Here is an 18,619-nt window from a genome sequence, read left to right as displayed (position 1 = left end):
TATTAATAAAATACATATATGCAATCAATCTAACAAGAGAACACATGAAACAACATAGAACCAAACAGACATTCAGAGTCATAATACTGTGTACATTCATTTGGAAATCCAACCATCATTACACAGAATCTTAGCAAAACCTAAATACTGTATTTTCACTTAGTAACTGATGATGAGAAATAAACAGGACGCTCTCCTATTGGTTCCTGCTCCTTGAACCAACTTTTGCTTTGTCATCGGAACATCATAGTTTTATGGATACATTAGATTTACTTTAAAAAAAAAAAAAAAAAAAAAAACAGCCAAAGTTTTGTATAAGTGTGTGTATTTTGGAATAATTCTTAGTTATGTGCTGTTTTAGATACGTTCTGAGAGAAAACGCGATATAAAATTGTCCTTAAAATCTCTTTCACTTTCGAATTCTGTGTCGTAAGAAGGTGAAATTGTCCTCGACGCGTTATCCGTCGTATTTTGAAGCTTTTTACAGTTACTTTAATCCCACAGGCTGTACAGTACTTCAGACATATATTCTAAATAATGGCTCTCTTTGAGGTGAGTGGGTTCAGGTCTTATTCTGAGGTCCGAGGCAGACAGACGCATCTCGCTGATCGAACCAACCACTACAACTTTGGAACCAAAACGCAGGAGTTTGCAGTACCTGTGGGTGTAGATGTGAGTATTATTTCACCAGGTTTGATCAAATGTTAATATACTTAGAGTCAATGGAGCCACAAGCGTCAGACGCGATGCGGATATCAAGTTATTTAACGCGTCGTTTAATTTGTTTGTGTGGTGTGTTTGGACTTTAAGGAAAATCGCATCAGGCATTAAATGTGAGACAAATAAAAAATAATAAGTACACTACTGTGCAAAACGCCTTGCTCACCTTTAGATTTGTTGGTTTTAAAGGGTTGAAATGAGCATACATTTTTATTTGTCATTCTCTTGCCTCCACATACAACAACAAAATACAGGAAATAATGTGCACAGCCTTATAAGACACACAAAAAACTGAACTAATTAGGTTTTAAATGTTAAAGTTACAATTTAATGTGACCCCTGACCCCATGAGAGGAAGCAGCACAAACAATTAGAAACATCTGACATGTGTAGAATGAAACTTAGTATAAAACATCAGAAAGTTAATGCAATAAATCTCATATTATCTGAAAAACAGGGTTAAAGACATGTTATGTGCAAAGGAAGCTCACACTAAATACGACCACTTTGGTTTATAGAAGCTATTTTTCCCTGTAACTTGTTTTTTTCTGCTGCACATACTTCACATACAGTATATCCAGGTTTGATCTTTATACAGAGACTGAGAAACACATATGTGGTCATTAGAACCTTACTAAACCAACAAATATAATGTTGGACTAGGACTCTTGCACAGTACTGTATATATTCTGAAAAACCTATTCATATACTGTATATATAAGAAATCAAGTGATACATAATTCAGCTCTGGTGTTCCTTCAACCTGACGTTTAATGTTCCAAGTCACTCATCACCATTCATCCCACTGTCTTTTTTGTTTTCATTACAGCCATCAGGGTTTCTCAAGACCTGTAACCATGATGGAGGTGTGTGTATTGACATGAACCATGGTACGACCACCCTGGCTTTCAAGTTCAGACATGGGGTCATTGTGGCTGTGGACTCCAGAGCCTCAGCTGGACGATACTTAGGTAAATATGGATGTGTGGAGAAGGAGATGAAAGTATTGTTTATTTGGAAAAAGTTGGAACTGCACAAAAACTTATGAATTGTGTAAATTATATAGCCTACTCCTTGACTTTCTAAATGCATTTTGACACAGTTAAATCCTTGAGTAAATCTTCAAAAATGTCACTAAACTGGCATTACTTATTGGTCTCAAATGACTTTTTGTTAATAACACAGTTATGTGTACTGTGCAGTAATGCATTCAGTCAGGATTAAGTCAACATATTCTTGTTGGTGTTTGTGAGTTAGTGAACAAAGGCTATAAAACCCAAGTGAAAATATGTGTTAAACCTTTATAGGACACTCAGAAATACTCTAAAGTTCAAAATTTCAACCTTAGTGTGATATTGGAGGACATAACAAGACTTTATTACTTTTGTGAAAATTTTCAAAAATGTTTGTTGTCATGTAGAAAATCAAGATCAGTGAAGTTACCATATTTGGTTCCTTGCCCATATGTGGCAAAAAAAGAGAAAGGAACATATATTTTTGAACATTAGAGCGTCATGTTTAGATCAACATAAGTGCTGATCCAGGCACCTTTCAACATCAACATTATCACTTTGAACATCATTCAGACCTCAGAACACTGAGGTCATCAAACGCAGGGTTACTAGCGACTCCCAGAAATATTACAAAGAAAATGGGGGACGCAGCCTTTACTAACTATGCACCAAAGTTATGGAATACAATTCTAAAAGACATTAGAGAAGCCAGTTCACTGAATATATTTAAAACCAAATTAAAAACATTTTTATTCTCATTAGCCTTTGAAAGGAGATAAAAATGGGGTCACAATTCAGGAACGAGGAATGTGCGGTTTTTATTTTTATTTTATTTTATTGTATTTCTGTTTTTATTTTTTATTTTATTGTATTTCAAATTTCATCTTATTTCTTGCACTTCAAAAATTATGCATAATCAAATATTTTAATGTGCGCTGCTTTTATTTTTATTTTTATTATCTCTCAAATTTCATCTTATTTCTTGCACTTCAAAAATTCTATGCATAGTCAAATATTTTAATGTGTGCTGTTTTTATATTTATTTTTATTTTATTGTATTTCTCTCAAATTTCATTTTATTTCTTGATGTATAATCGAATCTTAATGTATTTTAATATTGTATTTTTTCAATCAATGTGAAGCACTTTGGCTTACAATTTCTGTATGAAAGGTGCTATACAAATAAAGTTTATTATTATTATTATTATTATTATTATTATTATTATTATTATTATTATTATTCCTTACATTAGTACCATTACTTCATGGTACCTAACAAAGCAGGTACACTCACTGTTCATGCAGAGGTGGACCTTACAGACCCTGTAGACCACATTTGACCTGAGATTGTTGTCTCACTGTCCTCAGTCTAACTGTTGCTGTCACTGTCTTGTCATGTAAATGCGCGGAAATGACCAAAATTACTCACTTGCCCTTATAAGTAAATTTTATCATCCCATCATGAGTGCAAACAGATGTGAACACTGCGCTGTTATCAGGACAAAACAGATGGATGTGGTAATGCAGTCTTTAGTTCATCACAGCACTAAATCAAGGCTAAACAGACATTACATACAGACTGACAGCACTGTAGACCTCACAGTGGCCAGCCTCATGTGCCTCAGCTCCTATTCAGGATCACCATACGTACCTGGTGCATTTCCAGGGACTGAAGTTGTTATACATGGTATGGACTAAAAGTTCCATTTGCACATCTGTCATTTCATGATTATTGCAGTCATTACACAACCTGGAACTGTCTTGATTCATGTTAACGTGTGAATTATTCAACAAACATTGATACAAAGTTCCTCATCTGCAAGTCATTAATTTCAGTTTGATTATTGATGGTGCATTCCTAATGCCCTTCAGTAAAGAATGGATGTTGAATACTTTGCCTGAAGCCACTAAAAGCAAATTTTTCCCAAAACTGAGCCAGTTATGGTTGCTCATTCACATACTGTACAAGAGAATATCAAAATACCATCTTAGGGGTTACAGATAGTCAGTCTGGGTCGTTAAATATCTTAAATGACTCTTGTCTTGCAGCATCCAATGACGTAAACAAGGTCATAGAAATCAACCCCTACCTCCTTGGCACGATGTCAGGTAGTGCTGCGGACTGTCAGTACTGGGAGAGACTCCTGGCCAAAGAATGCAGGTTCATCACATTTATAAGTTTCTTTAAAATGTATTTTGTGTTTATTTTTCAGTATTGTTGAATGTTTTTCTCACTATGTTAGCTTTGTCTTCTTTTCACATATCTAAGTGTTTGTTTCATTTTATTTTTTTCTTTTAATGTCAGTATTAACATTCTTACACATATCCAGTTTCTGTTTTAAAGCTTCATGAGCCGCAAAATAAACTGTAGATATTTACTAGAAGGTTGAGTGCATACGTAATTGATCAACTTCAAATACATTAACAAAGTATTTTTTGTATTTTGTCATTACAGGCTTTACAGGCTGAGGAACAACCACAGGATCTCTGTGGCCGCTGCCTCCAAACTTCTGTGCAACATGATGCTAGGATACAGAGGCATGGGCCTGTCTGTGGGAAGCATGATCTGTGGATGGGACAAACAGGTAAACTATAATGAATATGCACATCAGTGTTGGGAAAGTTACTTTTGAAACTTAGCAGTCCATAGATTACAAGGTACCCTGTTAAAATGTTATAAGTAATGCTCTTTTTAATGCAAATTGCTTAATTTTGATTAGTTTTATAACAGTGGAGCAATACAGATGAGTGGTCCAAAAGACAAGATTAACAGTAATGTATGAGCCCTTTTCTTACTTCATAATGAAATTATGAATTTCAGAACTGGAAGCCATTCGTGTTTTTTGTGTGGTCGGATGGTCACAGACTTGGGTCACTTTTTATTGATTTGATTGGCATTTGAGAGGCAGTGCACATTTAACAAGAGAACTAATCAAAAACAACCCTCAAAATGTACAGCAAAATACACACAGATTTTCTAGACACAATGACAGCTCCTTGCAAGCTTGATGTCTAGAAATCTGTCAAAAGAAGGAATTCCTTATCAGCACAAAGATACAAAGCGACAGAATGAATCCTACATTCTACATACAAGCTTTACTGAAAAGAATATACTCTGATGAACCTTTGTATTTATCAACATGTTGATTTTAACAGTTATTTCACTACAACTAGCTATTTTTTTCAGTGATTTAATGGGTAATGATTGCATTTATGTTGTAATACAATATAATTACACAATACTGTTAAATGTAACGGATTATTCCCCATCAATGGTTCTAGTTATGATTTAATAGTTATGGTATAATATCTAATTATAGAAGGGGTATGAAAAGTAATTTAATTTGGAGGCAGTGTATATTTTGATAAATACTGTATGTAATCATAAATCAGTATTTTACAAAGCTGCAATAAAATATAACAACTTAGAGGCATTAAACAATGAGAATATAGGTCATCATTTGTGGACTGGTTCATTGTTGGTAGAGATGTTTTTGTCCTTCTTAGTCCTAGTTGTTTGGGAGTGAAGACCCGTCAGTTTTTATCTAATGTGTTTGTGCCCTTCAGGGTCCTGGTCTCTACTATGTGGATGATAATGGAACACGTCTGTCTGGACGTATGTTCTCTACCGGCTGTGGAAACGGTTATGCCTATGGTGTGATAGACAGCGGTTACAGAGAGGACATGACCGTCGAGGAGGCGTATGAACTGGGCCGTCGAGGCATCGCTCACGCTACACACCGAGACGCCTACTCTGGAGGAGTGGTCAATAGTGAGGACTTCATTATTCAATTCAGTTTTATTTGCATAGCTCTATATCACAACAAGGTTGATTCCCAGGACTTTACAAAATCAGTTGGCTATGACACTAAACAACAGTCAAATAAATGGTAGATGAAGAAAAAGGATGAATGTACCTGGCAAACTCCAAAAACCCAGTGGGAAAAGAGAAGCCTCGGGGAGGAGGAGTGAAGGAGAGATCCCCTCCCCTGGACGGACAGGCTGTGCATTTATGTCGTCTGTCAGGAGTGAATCCCTGCTTTTATAAATTAATTTCCTTTGCTCAGTCATCATTCAATATGTCTCCTCTTCTGTCCTTGTCTGTCAGCTATCAAATGAAAGTATAAAATGCGTAATATTAGTTCTGAAATGTGTAATGCTGTAATTTTCATTCATTTTTTTGTTACATGTAGATAGTATATGTCGGTATATGTGTGTTAATTTTTGTGTTTTGTGTTTGTCTAGTGTACCACATGCAAGAGGACGGCTGGATAAAGGTGTGTAAGGAAGATGTGTCAGAGCTGATCCACCGCTACAGAAAAGGAATGTTCTGAGTTTGACACAAAAATTCAAACAAACCTCAACACTGAACATTGTAATGTGTTTCTTTCTGCAATTATATGACATAATAAATGACTTTTCAATTCAACAACATTAAAAACTGTTGTTTTTGGGGTCAAATACAGGTCATGATACAAAGAATTACTTTCTTTCAAATGATGCATTGCAGTTTCAAGTCATCATGGTTAAAATGTTCAAAAATATTTTTGGGATGTTATTTTTGACAGTCTGTAATGAATTCCTTAGAGTAAGTAAAGAATAATTGTATTACCAGTACAACAGCCATCTCCAAATAAAGATATTTGTTCAACTGTTGTGCTTTCCTGTAATAAACCCTTAAAGAACTATTTCTGTGCACACTTCCAAATAATTTTTTCTTTCAGTGATGCTATGAGATTAATCACCAGTTATTACTGTATTATTCACTGCATTTTTCTTTTAGTAACTGAAAATCAGGTATTTTCCTAAATTTAATTTTAATGTTAATAAAAGCTTGGGGTAAATTCATATGCTATTAAACCTAAGAAAACTGAGGCAACAGTACCTTTTCTAGCAAAGTAAGCCATATGTTTAGAACTGTGACAAAAGTTTACAGTCACTGTCATTTGTCAAACTACACGTTTTACTGGTGAGTCAGTGTTTCAGAACATGAAGGTGTTTCCACATTGAGTCTGGAGCCTCTGAACGTCAAAAACAGACTCATCTGATACTGTTGATGTTTAGGCACGACGCTTGGTGTGGACCCAAAAGCTCGAGACACTCAAAGTTCACTGATAAAGGGATTTATTTTAACAAAAATACAAAAACAGATGAACAAAAGGAGGAAGCACAATGTGCTCAATATTAAACTAGAAAAACCTAATGAACTAAAGGAGGAAGTACAACGTACTCAACATAAAACTAAAAACCTGATGTACAAAACACATGGAAACAAGATACATATTTAGCACATGGAGGCCTTCACAAGGAAACAGAAACAACACACTGACAACAGACAAAGGGAGAGGGGAGAATATATAGGGAAGGCAGGGATCACAAACAGGTGTGGGCAATTACAGGAGGAAACCCAGGTGCAGAGGGAATTAGGGAAGACAAAAACGAGACTGATAGAGTGCTGACAAAACAGGAAGGAGACCACCATCACCAAAATAAAATGGGAAAAGGCAAAAACCAAAACCCCTAAACTAAATCAACACACGTCAACATATGACAGTTGAAAAGCTGAGAAACTGCATTTTACCTGAATTATTTAAAATTGATAGGATTAGAAATTAAAAATTTTAGATTAGTAGTGGATTCTGGTCACCAGCAGCTGTTTAGGTTTTTTAAGATTAATATGGTACAGCATGATACAAAGAACAAAGTACGTATTTTAGAGTATTGAGGCAGTTTGAACTGAAAATGAGAAGAAAAAAAAGGTGGCGGAAAGCCACAAGTAATATATGTTGTAGAACATGATGACATGATGTATTGCATTTGTTAACAGTAAAACATTCACTAAAATATTATCATGAATATTTTTAATAGTATAATAGAAACAGTTGTGATGTCACCTGTTGCTATGCAGAACTCATATCCATAGGTTTTACTTGTGAAGTGATTGGATGTCATGAAAGTAACAGATCAAACATTTCTAGCAAACATTTCATTATTTTAAAATATACATTGTAAGTTATGCTTGCACAAATAGTGGCTGAAGTTGTTAGTGATGACGTTATTCTACACTGGAAAATTGTTGAGATGCTGGTATGTGTAGTGTCCTTACGAGCCTGGATTTTTAGGCAGCAGGGTTTTTTTGTTTTTGTTTTTTTTGTTTGGGTATTCAGTCATGTATTTTCCAAATTGGTGCTGGGACCTATTCCAGACATGCAGTCAGTACAAGTGTCAACAAGCATTGACTGGATTTGACAAACTGTACTGATGCAATACAGACACCTCAATGAGGAAATGAATTTTCACGTAACGTTGATGAGAATTGTTTCATTTACCATTTGAATCTATGATCATCTGACCACATACAATGCATTTGTCTTTCAGTTACAAAATGAAAATCCAAGTTTTTTTAGCCTTTAAGAACAGCTGACTTTCATTTGGTCACAGCTGTGTAAGCCTGTGTAATTCTAAAAAGACAGACTTTTTTTTTTTTGGAAAGTTGGAGATTTTATTGAAAAGCAAAATAATAAAAGAGACAGGTGCAACTTAATTTGACATTCATTTGCACAAAACACAAAAAATGATTTCCAATATTGTCTTCCCGACATACTACAGCAGAAAACATCCTTGCAGTGCTGAGAGATTTAGAACCATACACAACCCTTGTACTATCCAAACTAAAATGAAAATTCACAGAACAAATCAAACATTAGAATAAAAAGCAAAAGAACCACATCCATAATCTACCTCCACACACCTAGTTCAAAGCAAAACATTTTAATAATTATGTTAAAACGAAATATATAAGAAAAAGTATATACACAACTGGATTAAAAATTTGACTGTCGTTTTGGGTAGAGTGGCAGACAAGACTGATACAACCAATATATGATGATTAAGTGGTTTAACTGACAAACTAAAGTGGGACACCAAAGGAATTTAGTCATTAATAGAAAATCCACTTCATATTTCTATTCTGCTTTCACTGGTGACTTGCTACAGTTACAGGGTTAAACAGAAAAATAATCCATCACATGTATACATACAATTGATGGTTCTGTGGATCTTAACATAGTTTTAACTGATTTACAATACTGGTTGCAGTAATCTAAATAAAAAATGAAAAATGTATGTTATGTCAGATCAGGATTAATCAGTATGTGTGGGCAGATTGAAAGAACACATAAAAAACAGGAATGTGTCTATGTAAAGCGTTTTTGACACTAACAGAAAAACCCTCCATCAACAGAAATATTTAACCACATATATGGCAGATATATAATCAATCAATTCCAAGAGATTTATTTCATTTTAAATCAAATTACCAAATTATCAAAACATTTTAAAACAATTTAACTGAGATAAAACACGTTACTTTTCTGTGAACCAAATACCTTTTCAACTCTGTTTTGTATTTAACTAATTCAAAACGTCCAACCCTGATTCTACCGCAGTATCTGATAAACAATTCATACGTTTCATGTTTTCATCAGAGGAATATTCTGGCACAGCTTCTTTATCCACAGCAAAATCTGTCTGAAACAAAGAAAAAAAACACAAATTTCAGAAATAAAGACAAAAAATATTTCACATGCATTTAGACAAAGACACATTAATTTTTTTTACCTAAACCTAAGACTTAAAACAATTAATTCTGTTGGTCACTGGCTTAAAATAATATCAATATGTCAGATTTTTCTAATTAGTCTAAACTAATTTTACAAATAATTCTACGTTATAACTGATTCCCTAATGTGAAGGATCCTTAACATATCTGTATCTCAGTCTTAATCATCTTAATTAACATCTTATGAGAAAATGTCACAAAACCCATTTAAAATGTTCCGTGTTTCTAATGTGGATGTCAGACAGACTGGATCTGTGAACAGGATGACCCTCCTGATTGAACTCACTGTGTTCAGGGTGGTGTGTTCATCACTCAGACTTTAGGATTCAGTTCCTGCTCAACCTCAGGGTCGCTTACAGCTGAAAGGTCAGAGATATGTTATTAGTTCAATCATCAAACAATAAAACACCAAGTTATTTAATTAACTGCAAAAAAAAACAAGGGAATATCAAGAAATCATTTTTATCTACAAACTGTTTTTTTAAGAAACAACTGAAAGAATAAAATACTTACGAGATGGAGGACGTTTGACTGAAAAAAAAGAAAAATAATAATAATAATAATTAAATGCTGTTTGCTACACTTTGACTCATATATATTCAAAGATGATTTTTGGTATTGTCTCTCACCATTCTTCTTTTTGTAAATGAAGAGTCCAACACCAGCAAGGATCAAGGTACAGAGAACAACTAACGCAATGACGATGATGATGGTCACGGTAGCGGTCTTCTCTATTGAACAAATAGAAGAAAAAAGAAAAAAAGTTGTACAAATGGAATGACATCCTTTAATCACTTCCACAGTATACAGATAACATTGACTTTGAATTTTTAGTAACATTTATATTTTTATTTACATAACTTTGTCTATTTAGATGTATTCTATGAAAATGTGTAGATTAATGAGCAAAAACTATGTTCAAATTCATTACAGCCAGTTATACTGAGCTAAAACTTCACTTGGGCTGATATATAGTTGCATAGATAACTATTAAAATTCCTGAAAAAAGATTGTTGGTGAAACTACACAATAACTTTAATATAATAAATATTTTAATCTGCTGACAATGATCTCCTGCTGCCTACTTTATGCCTAAATATCTATGTGAAACTGGAGTTCTTTAAATTTTTCCATCGATAAACAGTAAAATTAACTTGGTACATTGTAAATAAACAGTGCAAAAGAAGAAGAGAAAACACAAGTGATTACAGGATTTAAAAAATAACTCCTTTACAAACATTCTGTCTTTAAATTGACAGAAATTAGAGAATTGTTTGACCTTTATGAAAGTAACACAAAAATCAGAAGAAGAGAATACACAAAAAACTAATTAAATAAACTAGTAGTAAAATCATACAGGGAAACAAAAGTTCCTCTCAAACACATTAAATATTACTATAAATAAACTGACAGACTAATAAACACTGTTCTCATCCTACATCACTTCTAATTCCAGTCTCACCGTTGGTCTTGATCACTTCTTTCTTCAGTTCGTGGGTGATGTCATCAACACCTGAGAGCTGAAACACACACTCGTACTTGGTCTCGTCGTCCAGTTTGACCGATGAAAGGTCAATGCTCATCTGGAAGGTTCCGTCGTTGTTGGGGAGGATCTCGCCCATGTCAACGTTGTCATGGATTTCCACTCCGTCTTTCTTCCAGTGCATCGCGGCTCTGTTGGGGTAGAAACCTGTAGCGTGACAGGTGACTGGGGCGGTGGGAGACTTCTGCAGGAAGGACACTGTGGGACGATCTGGAGTAAAAACACACACAGTTTAAAGTCTGTCTGTTGTTACGTCATATTCATGTTGTCATTTCTGTTTGATGAAATAAATAAACCTGAGTGAAAGGTGATAAAGAAAATAAGGAAATGAAGGAGAGGAAAAGATGAGTGAGGGGAAGAAAGAAGAGAAAGACAAGACAGAAGGAAAAAGAAAGCATGACAATAAAGGAAAAATTAAGTACAGAAAAGTGTCAGAAGAAAAGAATCTAAACAAAGGAAAAAGCAGTGATGAAATGTTGAAGACTGACAGAATAAAGTAAAAAACTGGAAGTGACATGCAACGATTTGAGAAAGAGAGAGAAAATCAGTACATTGAAAAATATTGAGTTCTACATGTTGGTTGGTATTTATAGTAAATATTTTTTGTTACTGATGGCAAAAAAGAGGAGCTACATGAAGTTATCAGTTGATTTGTTATCAGGTTATTCTACCTGTTCTCATCAGAGAGTTCCTTCCATACTCCACGTACTTCTTCAGCCACTCAGGACAGATCTGGGTGTAATAGTTCTTCTCTCGTGCGATGTAACCTTGGATATTTTCCCACTTGTGTTTGGTGATGACAGCCTGTGGTACTGGAGCAACAAATATCTCTTCCTTCAGGTCTAATGATACGAAGTCTTCTCCATCATAACCCCACTGAGTGAATCCATTGACCTCTTTAGTCTCATCATCCCATTCACAGCCGTACATCCTCTGGTAAATGTGGGCACCTGACAGAGACACAGACATCCATCAGTAACCCACAGTGACATCACACCACACACACCTATTATCACTGAATATCACATGTTCCCACAGAGACCCACTGATCCACAGACACTAAACACAAACCCTCCTCCTGCTGCTGTTACTGACTCTACATAAACCACTCACAGACAATCATCATGTGGACAGTGTGGACGTTTTACAGACACACACACAGACCAGAGACTACTGGGAGACACAGACAGAATCCCACTACACTGGAACACCCACTACACTTGAACACTGCCTCCACACAGACCCACACAGTTTATCTACACTGCTGAAGGTCCAGTGGCTTCATGTGACCCGGAGCTGAGGTCCGGACCGGCAGACGCAGATTCAAGCCGGTCCTGGACTTGACATGAACACCAGCTGAAACCCTGCACCAGTAGATCAGTCCTATCACCTCCTCTTCCTGTGAGATACTAGAGCGGACTGTCCTGACGCTGATAGAAGCTTCCACTGGAGTTTGAGTCCAGGATGAACCACTGGAGTCCACCTGCTCCGTCAGAACACAGAGTCCAGACCAGCAGTGTGTTACTACTACTGGGCACAACACAGCAGACACCGGCAGGACCAGTACACAGACTGGGAGGCCGTCTGTGTGTCCCCACTGGTCCATCCATCAGTCATTTCATAGAAACCACAGCTGTTTCTACCTGCACATGTGACCTGATGGACGAACCAACACACTGTGTCTGGACAGTAGAGGTCAACTCATCTCATCTGAACTTCTATGATGGATTTACAGCTGCAGACCATTATTCCTTTCATTAACAATTAATCTGTTGGAATTTTATTCATCTGTTAACCTTTTACTTTACAACATGTCAGAAAATACAACAAATGTCCATCAAGTTTCTAAAACCTGTGGTGAAATCTACAAACTGTTTTTTCTCCTTATTGTCACTGACTGTTATTTCAATGATATAAAACCGAAAAGAGCAGAAATATTTTGGTGTTTTTCCTCAATAAAAGACTTTAATGATTATCTGAATATACAAACTGGTGCTGAGTAATGTTTTGTTGATCAGCTAGTAAGTTTATTGATTAATCGCTTAAGCTTTGTAACATTTATGATAGAAAATAAAAATACAGTCAAATAATCAATCTAACCTAAATTATAGTTGTATTATATGTTTAGGAGAGACACTGATTTCTTTAAATATTGATGACTTGCTAGAAAAAAGTTGGATTAATCTATAAATGTTTTTCTTCACATAATGACAGAAAATTAAAAAAAAAAAAAAGTTTCATTATCATTGGCTGATTTTTATTTCAATGATATAGAACAGAAAAGTGCAGAAATATCTTGGTGTTTTTCCTCAATAAAAGACTTTAATGATTATCTAAAATTTAAATTGGTGCTGAGTAATGTCTTACTAATCAGCAAATTAGTTAATTGATTAATCACTTCAGCTTTGTAACATTTATGATAGAAAATAAAAATACAGTCAAATAATCAATCTAATCTAAATTATAGCTGTATTATATGTTTAGGAGCAACACTGACTGATTTCTTTAAAATACTGATGACTTGCTGGAAAAAAATTGGATTAATTTATAAATGTTTTCCTTCACAAAATGACAGAAAATAAAAAAAACAAAAAAAGACTCATCATCACCGTCTGATTTTTATTTCAATGATATAAAACAGAAAAGAGCGGAAATATCTTGGTGTTTTTCCTCAATAAAAGACTTTAATGATTATCTGAATATACAAATTGGTGCTGAGTAATGTTTTGTTGATCAGCTAATCAGTTTCATTAATCACTTCAGCTTTGTAACATTTATGATACAAAAGAAAAATAGTCAAATAATCAATCTAATCTAAATTACAGTTGTATTATATGTTTAAGAGCGACACTGACTGATTCCTTTAAATACTAATGACTTGCTAGAAAAAAGTTGGATTAATTTATGAATGTTTTTCTTCGCAAAATGACATAAAATTTAAAAAAAAAAAAAAAAAAAAAGGTTCAACATCACCAGTTGATTTTTATTTCAATGATATAAAACAGAAAAGAGCAGAAATATCTGGGTGTTTTTCTTCAATAAAAGACTTTAATGATTATCTAAGATTTAAATTGGTGCTGAGTAATGTCTTACTGATCAGCAAATCAGTTTATTGATTAATTACTTCAGCTTTTTAATATTAATAATAGAAAATAAAAATACAGTCAAATAATCAATCTAATCTAAATTATAGTTGTATTACATGTTTAGGAGCGACACTGACTGATCTCTTTAAATACTGATGACTTGCTAGAAAAAAGTTGGATTAATCTATAAATGTTTTTCTTCACAAAATGACAGAAAATTAAAAAAAAAAAAAAAGTCTCATTATCATCGGCTGATTTTTATTTCAATGATATAAAATAGAAAAGAGCAGAAATATCTTGGTATTTTTCCTCAATAAAAGACTTTAATGATTATCTAAAATTTAAATTGGTGCTGAGTTATGTCTTATTAATCAGCAAATTAGTTAATTGATTAATCACTTCAGCTTTGTAACATTTATGACAGAAAATAAAATTACAGTCAAATAATCAATCTAATCTAAATTATAGTTGGATTATATGTTAAGGAGCGACACTGACTGATTTCTTTAAATACTGATGACTTGCCAGAAAAAGTTGGATTAATTTATAAATGTTTTTCTTCACAAAATGAGAGAAAATAAAAAAAAAAAAAAAAAAAAAAAGTCTCATCGTCACCGGCTGATCTTTATTTCAATGATATAAAACAGAAAAGAGCAGAAATATCTTGGTGTTTTTCCTCAATAAAAGACTTTTATGATTATCTGAATATACAAATTGGAGCTGAGTAATGTTTTGTTGATTAGCTTATCAGTTAATTGATTAATCCTTTCAGCTTTTTAACATTAATGATAGAAAATAAAAATACAGTCAAACAATCCATCTAATCTAAATTATAGTTGTATTATATATTTAGGAGTAATTCTGATTGATTTCGTTAAATATTGATGACTTGCTAGAAACAAGTTGGATTAATTAATAAATGTTTTTCTTCACAAAATAACAGCAAATTTAAAAAAATGTCTCATCGTCACCCTCTGGTCTTTATTTTAATGACATGAAACAGAAACAAGAGGAAATATGTTATATTTGAGGAAAATCTGGTGTTTTTGCTTGATAAAACTGACAACTGGAATACTATAAATAACTGGTGTTGATTGTTTTGTTGATTTGTTTAATGACTCATAATTCTAGCTGCATAAATGTTTACAACAGAAAAGAAAAATGCATTCACGTTAAATTAATCTAATTTAATCTGTTTCTATTATATATTTGAGTGCGGAAACTAAGATTCCTTTCAGTGTCAATTAATATGGAGATGAATTATTTACTTTTTTACAAAACAGAAAAAATACAGATTACATGTTTTTAGAGTCCAACTGTGAATCTACTAATGTTTTTTTTTTTATTTGACAAACATTTAGACATTATTTAATCATTAATTCTATAAAACAGACAAAAGCAGAAAATACTGACATTTGAAACCATAAACTATTAAATCCTTTGGTGTTATGTTTGATATCTCAAATATTTTCTAGTTCTATTTACAGACTAATCCTTTCAGTATTGAATATTATGATGTATATTTTTTATGGGAAATATGATGAACTGAAGTAAAGGTAAGGAAGATTTTTTGTAATCAATTATCTTATAAAACATTTTACCTGAAAATAAAAAAGGAGAATGTCTGTCAGGTTCTTGAGCTTCAGACTATCTTTTATATGTGTATGTGCTTGTCTTTGGGACTGTGTGTGAGTGGAAAGTCTTATATTAAACAGCTGAATAAAACACTGATGAAACGATGAAATAATAAACATTATTTTAGTGACGACTGATTAAACATGAACAAACCTCCAGTCTGGTTGAAACGCGGCTTTATATTCTCAATGCTGACTTTGAAGACCTGCTGGGCATTCAGACAATTTCCAGTGTTCCTCTCCCAGTACTGTGGATCATCTGCTGTGACTTTGTTCATCCACTCCTGTTTGGCTTCTGCTTTCATGGTCTTGCTGTCATAGTAATCCATCTGAACATCATCAACCAACCCAACAGTCACAAACTCTGGGAAGTTTGGGACTTGAGACGACGAGGTGTAGAAATACTTCAGAGAATGAATCCCTGTAAGAGAAAAGTAGATGTGATGAATTTACTTTTATATATGAACAGTTTTATAAACAACTTAGGCAAATATTTATCTCTTCACCAAAACCAAAATTCTGTGCTGTCTTCAGGTAAAACCATTTATACAAAACTTTAATGGAGAAATTCTTAAATGTAATAGTTCGAAAGTTCAGTCTTAAATAATGTATTTACTGAAATTAAACCAAATATGTGAATCTAGTCACATGGATTAGTGTTTGTTTTTCCAAGGTCTAAAAATTATCCAGTTTAAAAACGAACTGACTGAGAAAAGTATTATAGTATTAAATGCATTTATATTGTTTTAATGAAAAGAGTTTGAAAATATACATACTATATTTTATTAACCTGTAACATTAGTGTTACTCTAATGTTTAGATAATTACAAATGACCACTGACATGTTTCCTTTCTAAGAATTAAACTCCCTTTTTTTCTATATTTAAGGACTACAAATATCACTTTTTAACTAGAATGAGAAAACAATAGTCAACACTTTGCACTTGCAATTTATATATTTTGTTTTATGTAGTTTTTAGCAGATTCAGCTCTGAGCGTTTGTGGCACAAAAACAATTACATTTAACTTAATTATACTTATTTTTCTCATATCACAAGATTCATTTTTCAGTTGTTATTTGAAACAGACATATTCAACCTGTACTATGTCCCAAAACGTTTTTTGTTTTGTTTTGTTTTGTTTTGTTTTTTCCAGAAAATAGATACACAGAGAATATAGATATAGCTTTTTCATAGTTGATTCACCTTCTTTTGTTTTTTTTTTAAAGAATCCTCTGTCTTTTCACATACTTGTCATAAGATTCTTATTCAATGTTAAGAATCAATTTATTACTGATGAAACAATAAAGTAAGTTACTTAATTCTGAAAAATACTTAATTAAAGCTTTAACAACCATACATTTTAATTCTGGATGAATGTATCGATTATTTTCAGATTAATCATTTGGTTGGTTTTGTCAAATTTAGGTGATTTAGTATTTTCACGTCTGATTTTATATCCATAGATCTACATTAATTAAACTATTAAATTACTATGTTACTCTGCGTCTATGGTATTTCATTAAGTGAAATAACAACAATATTACATTAAAAACATGGAATCCTTAACAGCATTTTTTTTTTTTAATTATTATATTATTTCTGCTTAAGAAATTACAACAGAAATTCCATTGTCTTATTAAATCTATAAATCATTCAAGACTGTAAAATATCACAATGCAATACTCTGTGTGTGAAGTTTTTATTTCATTGTTATTGTTATTAGATATACAATAGGGGTACATGTAATATCTTGTAACATGCACTTTTCTTATGAAAAATATTAAACAGCATAACATGCCTTAATTGGACCAAATCTTTTCGCTTAAATTAGTTCATTATTTCAATTGTAATATTTTAAACACAAAGCAGGAAACTGTTTGGCTTCATCAGGGGTCAAACAGCGCCATCAACTGACTGAAACTGGTACTGTGAAATCTAAAATGCAGTTTCATGTGAAAATATGGTATATGTATAATAACTACAGCCTAGAAAAATATGTTACATTAACGAGCCAAGTACAATTACATTTCCTTATATTTTGTTTCTTCATTTGTGAATGTGCGCTGGTTCTTCTTCGCTCTGCGCAAATGCGCAGCGTCCTGTCATTTTGGAAAGTACCAGATCTGTGACCGATCTAAATACTGTTGATAAAATATAAAGTTACTGATTGAAACAACTAAAAAAAGAAAACTGATCTTTCTAAAGTCACATTTCAATAATATAGTAGATAATTCCTGACAACATTCAGCACTGACCTAAAATATCACAAACCAATGAGATGAACAGACATTATTTACTAATATTATAGGAAAAATAACTGCAATGTCTGAAAATACTCCAACAGTCTGTAGACATGTCTTTAGCACCAACACAGTTCAACTAAAGAACCTGTAAAATATAAGACACATAGAACAACTTTTAAGAAATCAACTCATATAAAGACTTTTTTTTCAATGAATATAATGATTTAAAAAGTCCAAAACTCACTTGCTGCTGCCTCATTCAGGACAATTCCCAGGATTAAAAGAAGAAATAAACTCTTCATTGTTGTTTGTTAGATCAGACAATAGTATAGTAGTTCTTCCAAGCACAGGGTAGAAATGAAGCTGCGTTTGTACAGACAGAAGGATAATACTGAGGCAAAAGGAGGAGGAGTTTAAATATTACATCCAATGACAATTCAGGATCAGGGCTCCGTCACATGTTTCTGAGTAATAATGTCCAACAGAGGTTAGTAACGAAAGTAAAAATAAGAACTGAGACAAAAAAAAGGAAAAGACAAATGAACATCTGACAGCTCACAGGTTTATTCATTCTCATTTATTTTTATTCATTTTTCTCTCTGTCCCTTGAGTCAAATAAAATCCAGTCTTTAGATAGATAGATAGATAGATAGATAGATAGATAGATAGATAGATAGATAGATAGATAGATAGATAGATAGATAGATAGATAGATAGGGCATCTGAGTAGAACTGAAAGGAACCATTGAAAGTCATT

The 18,619-nt window shown here is 33.1% G+C and overlaps 2 protein-coding genes across 2 annotated transcripts; one reads left to right on the top strand and one right to left on the bottom strand.

The window, feature by feature from the left end:
• The first annotated feature begins 234 nt into the window (after positions 1 to 234).
• Positions 235 to 6,419, top strand: psmb8a (proteasome 20S subunit beta 8A). Its single transcript, XM_030147142.1, has 6 exons — positions 235 to 672; positions 1,550 to 1,691; positions 3,783 to 3,894; positions 4,189 to 4,318; positions 5,301 to 5,505; positions 5,979 to 6,419. Exons 1-6 carry the CDS (start codon positions 538 to 540, stop codon positions 6,065 to 6,067), a joined length of 813 nt encoding a protein of 270 aa, XP_030003002.1. The 5' UTR covers positions 235 to 537; the 3' UTR covers positions 6,068 to 6,419.
• Positions 6,420 to 9,141: 2,722 nt separating this feature from the next.
• LOC115428263 (H-2 class I histocompatibility antigen, Q9 alpha chain-like) lies at positions 9,142 to 18,244 on the bottom strand. Its single transcript, XM_030147140.1, has 8 exons — positions 18,107 to 18,244; positions 15,772 to 16,038; positions 11,569 to 11,847; positions 10,817 to 11,107; positions 9,984 to 10,085; positions 9,868 to 9,885; positions 9,641 to 9,713; positions 9,142 to 9,263 (listed from the first exon to the last, which is right to left on the bottom strand). The coding sequence occupies exons 1-7, from the start codon at positions 18,162 to 18,164 to the stop codon at positions 9,667 to 9,669; spliced, it is 1,062 nt and encodes a 353-aa protein (XP_030003000.1). The 5' UTR covers positions 18,165 to 18,244; the 3' UTR covers positions 9,142 to 9,263; positions 9,641 to 9,666.
• Between the last annotated feature and the right edge of the window lie 375 nt (positions 18,245 to 18,619).

The sequence above is a fragment of the Sphaeramia orbicularis genome, chromosome 11 (assembly GCF_902148855.1).
Source record: "Sphaeramia orbicularis chromosome 11, fSphaOr1.1, whole genome shotgun sequence".
NCBI classification, from domain to species: Eukaryota; Metazoa; Chordata; class Actinopteri; order Kurtiformes; family Apogonidae; genus Sphaeramia; species Sphaeramia orbicularis.
This window is presented reverse-complemented; position numbering and strand designations above follow the sequence as displayed.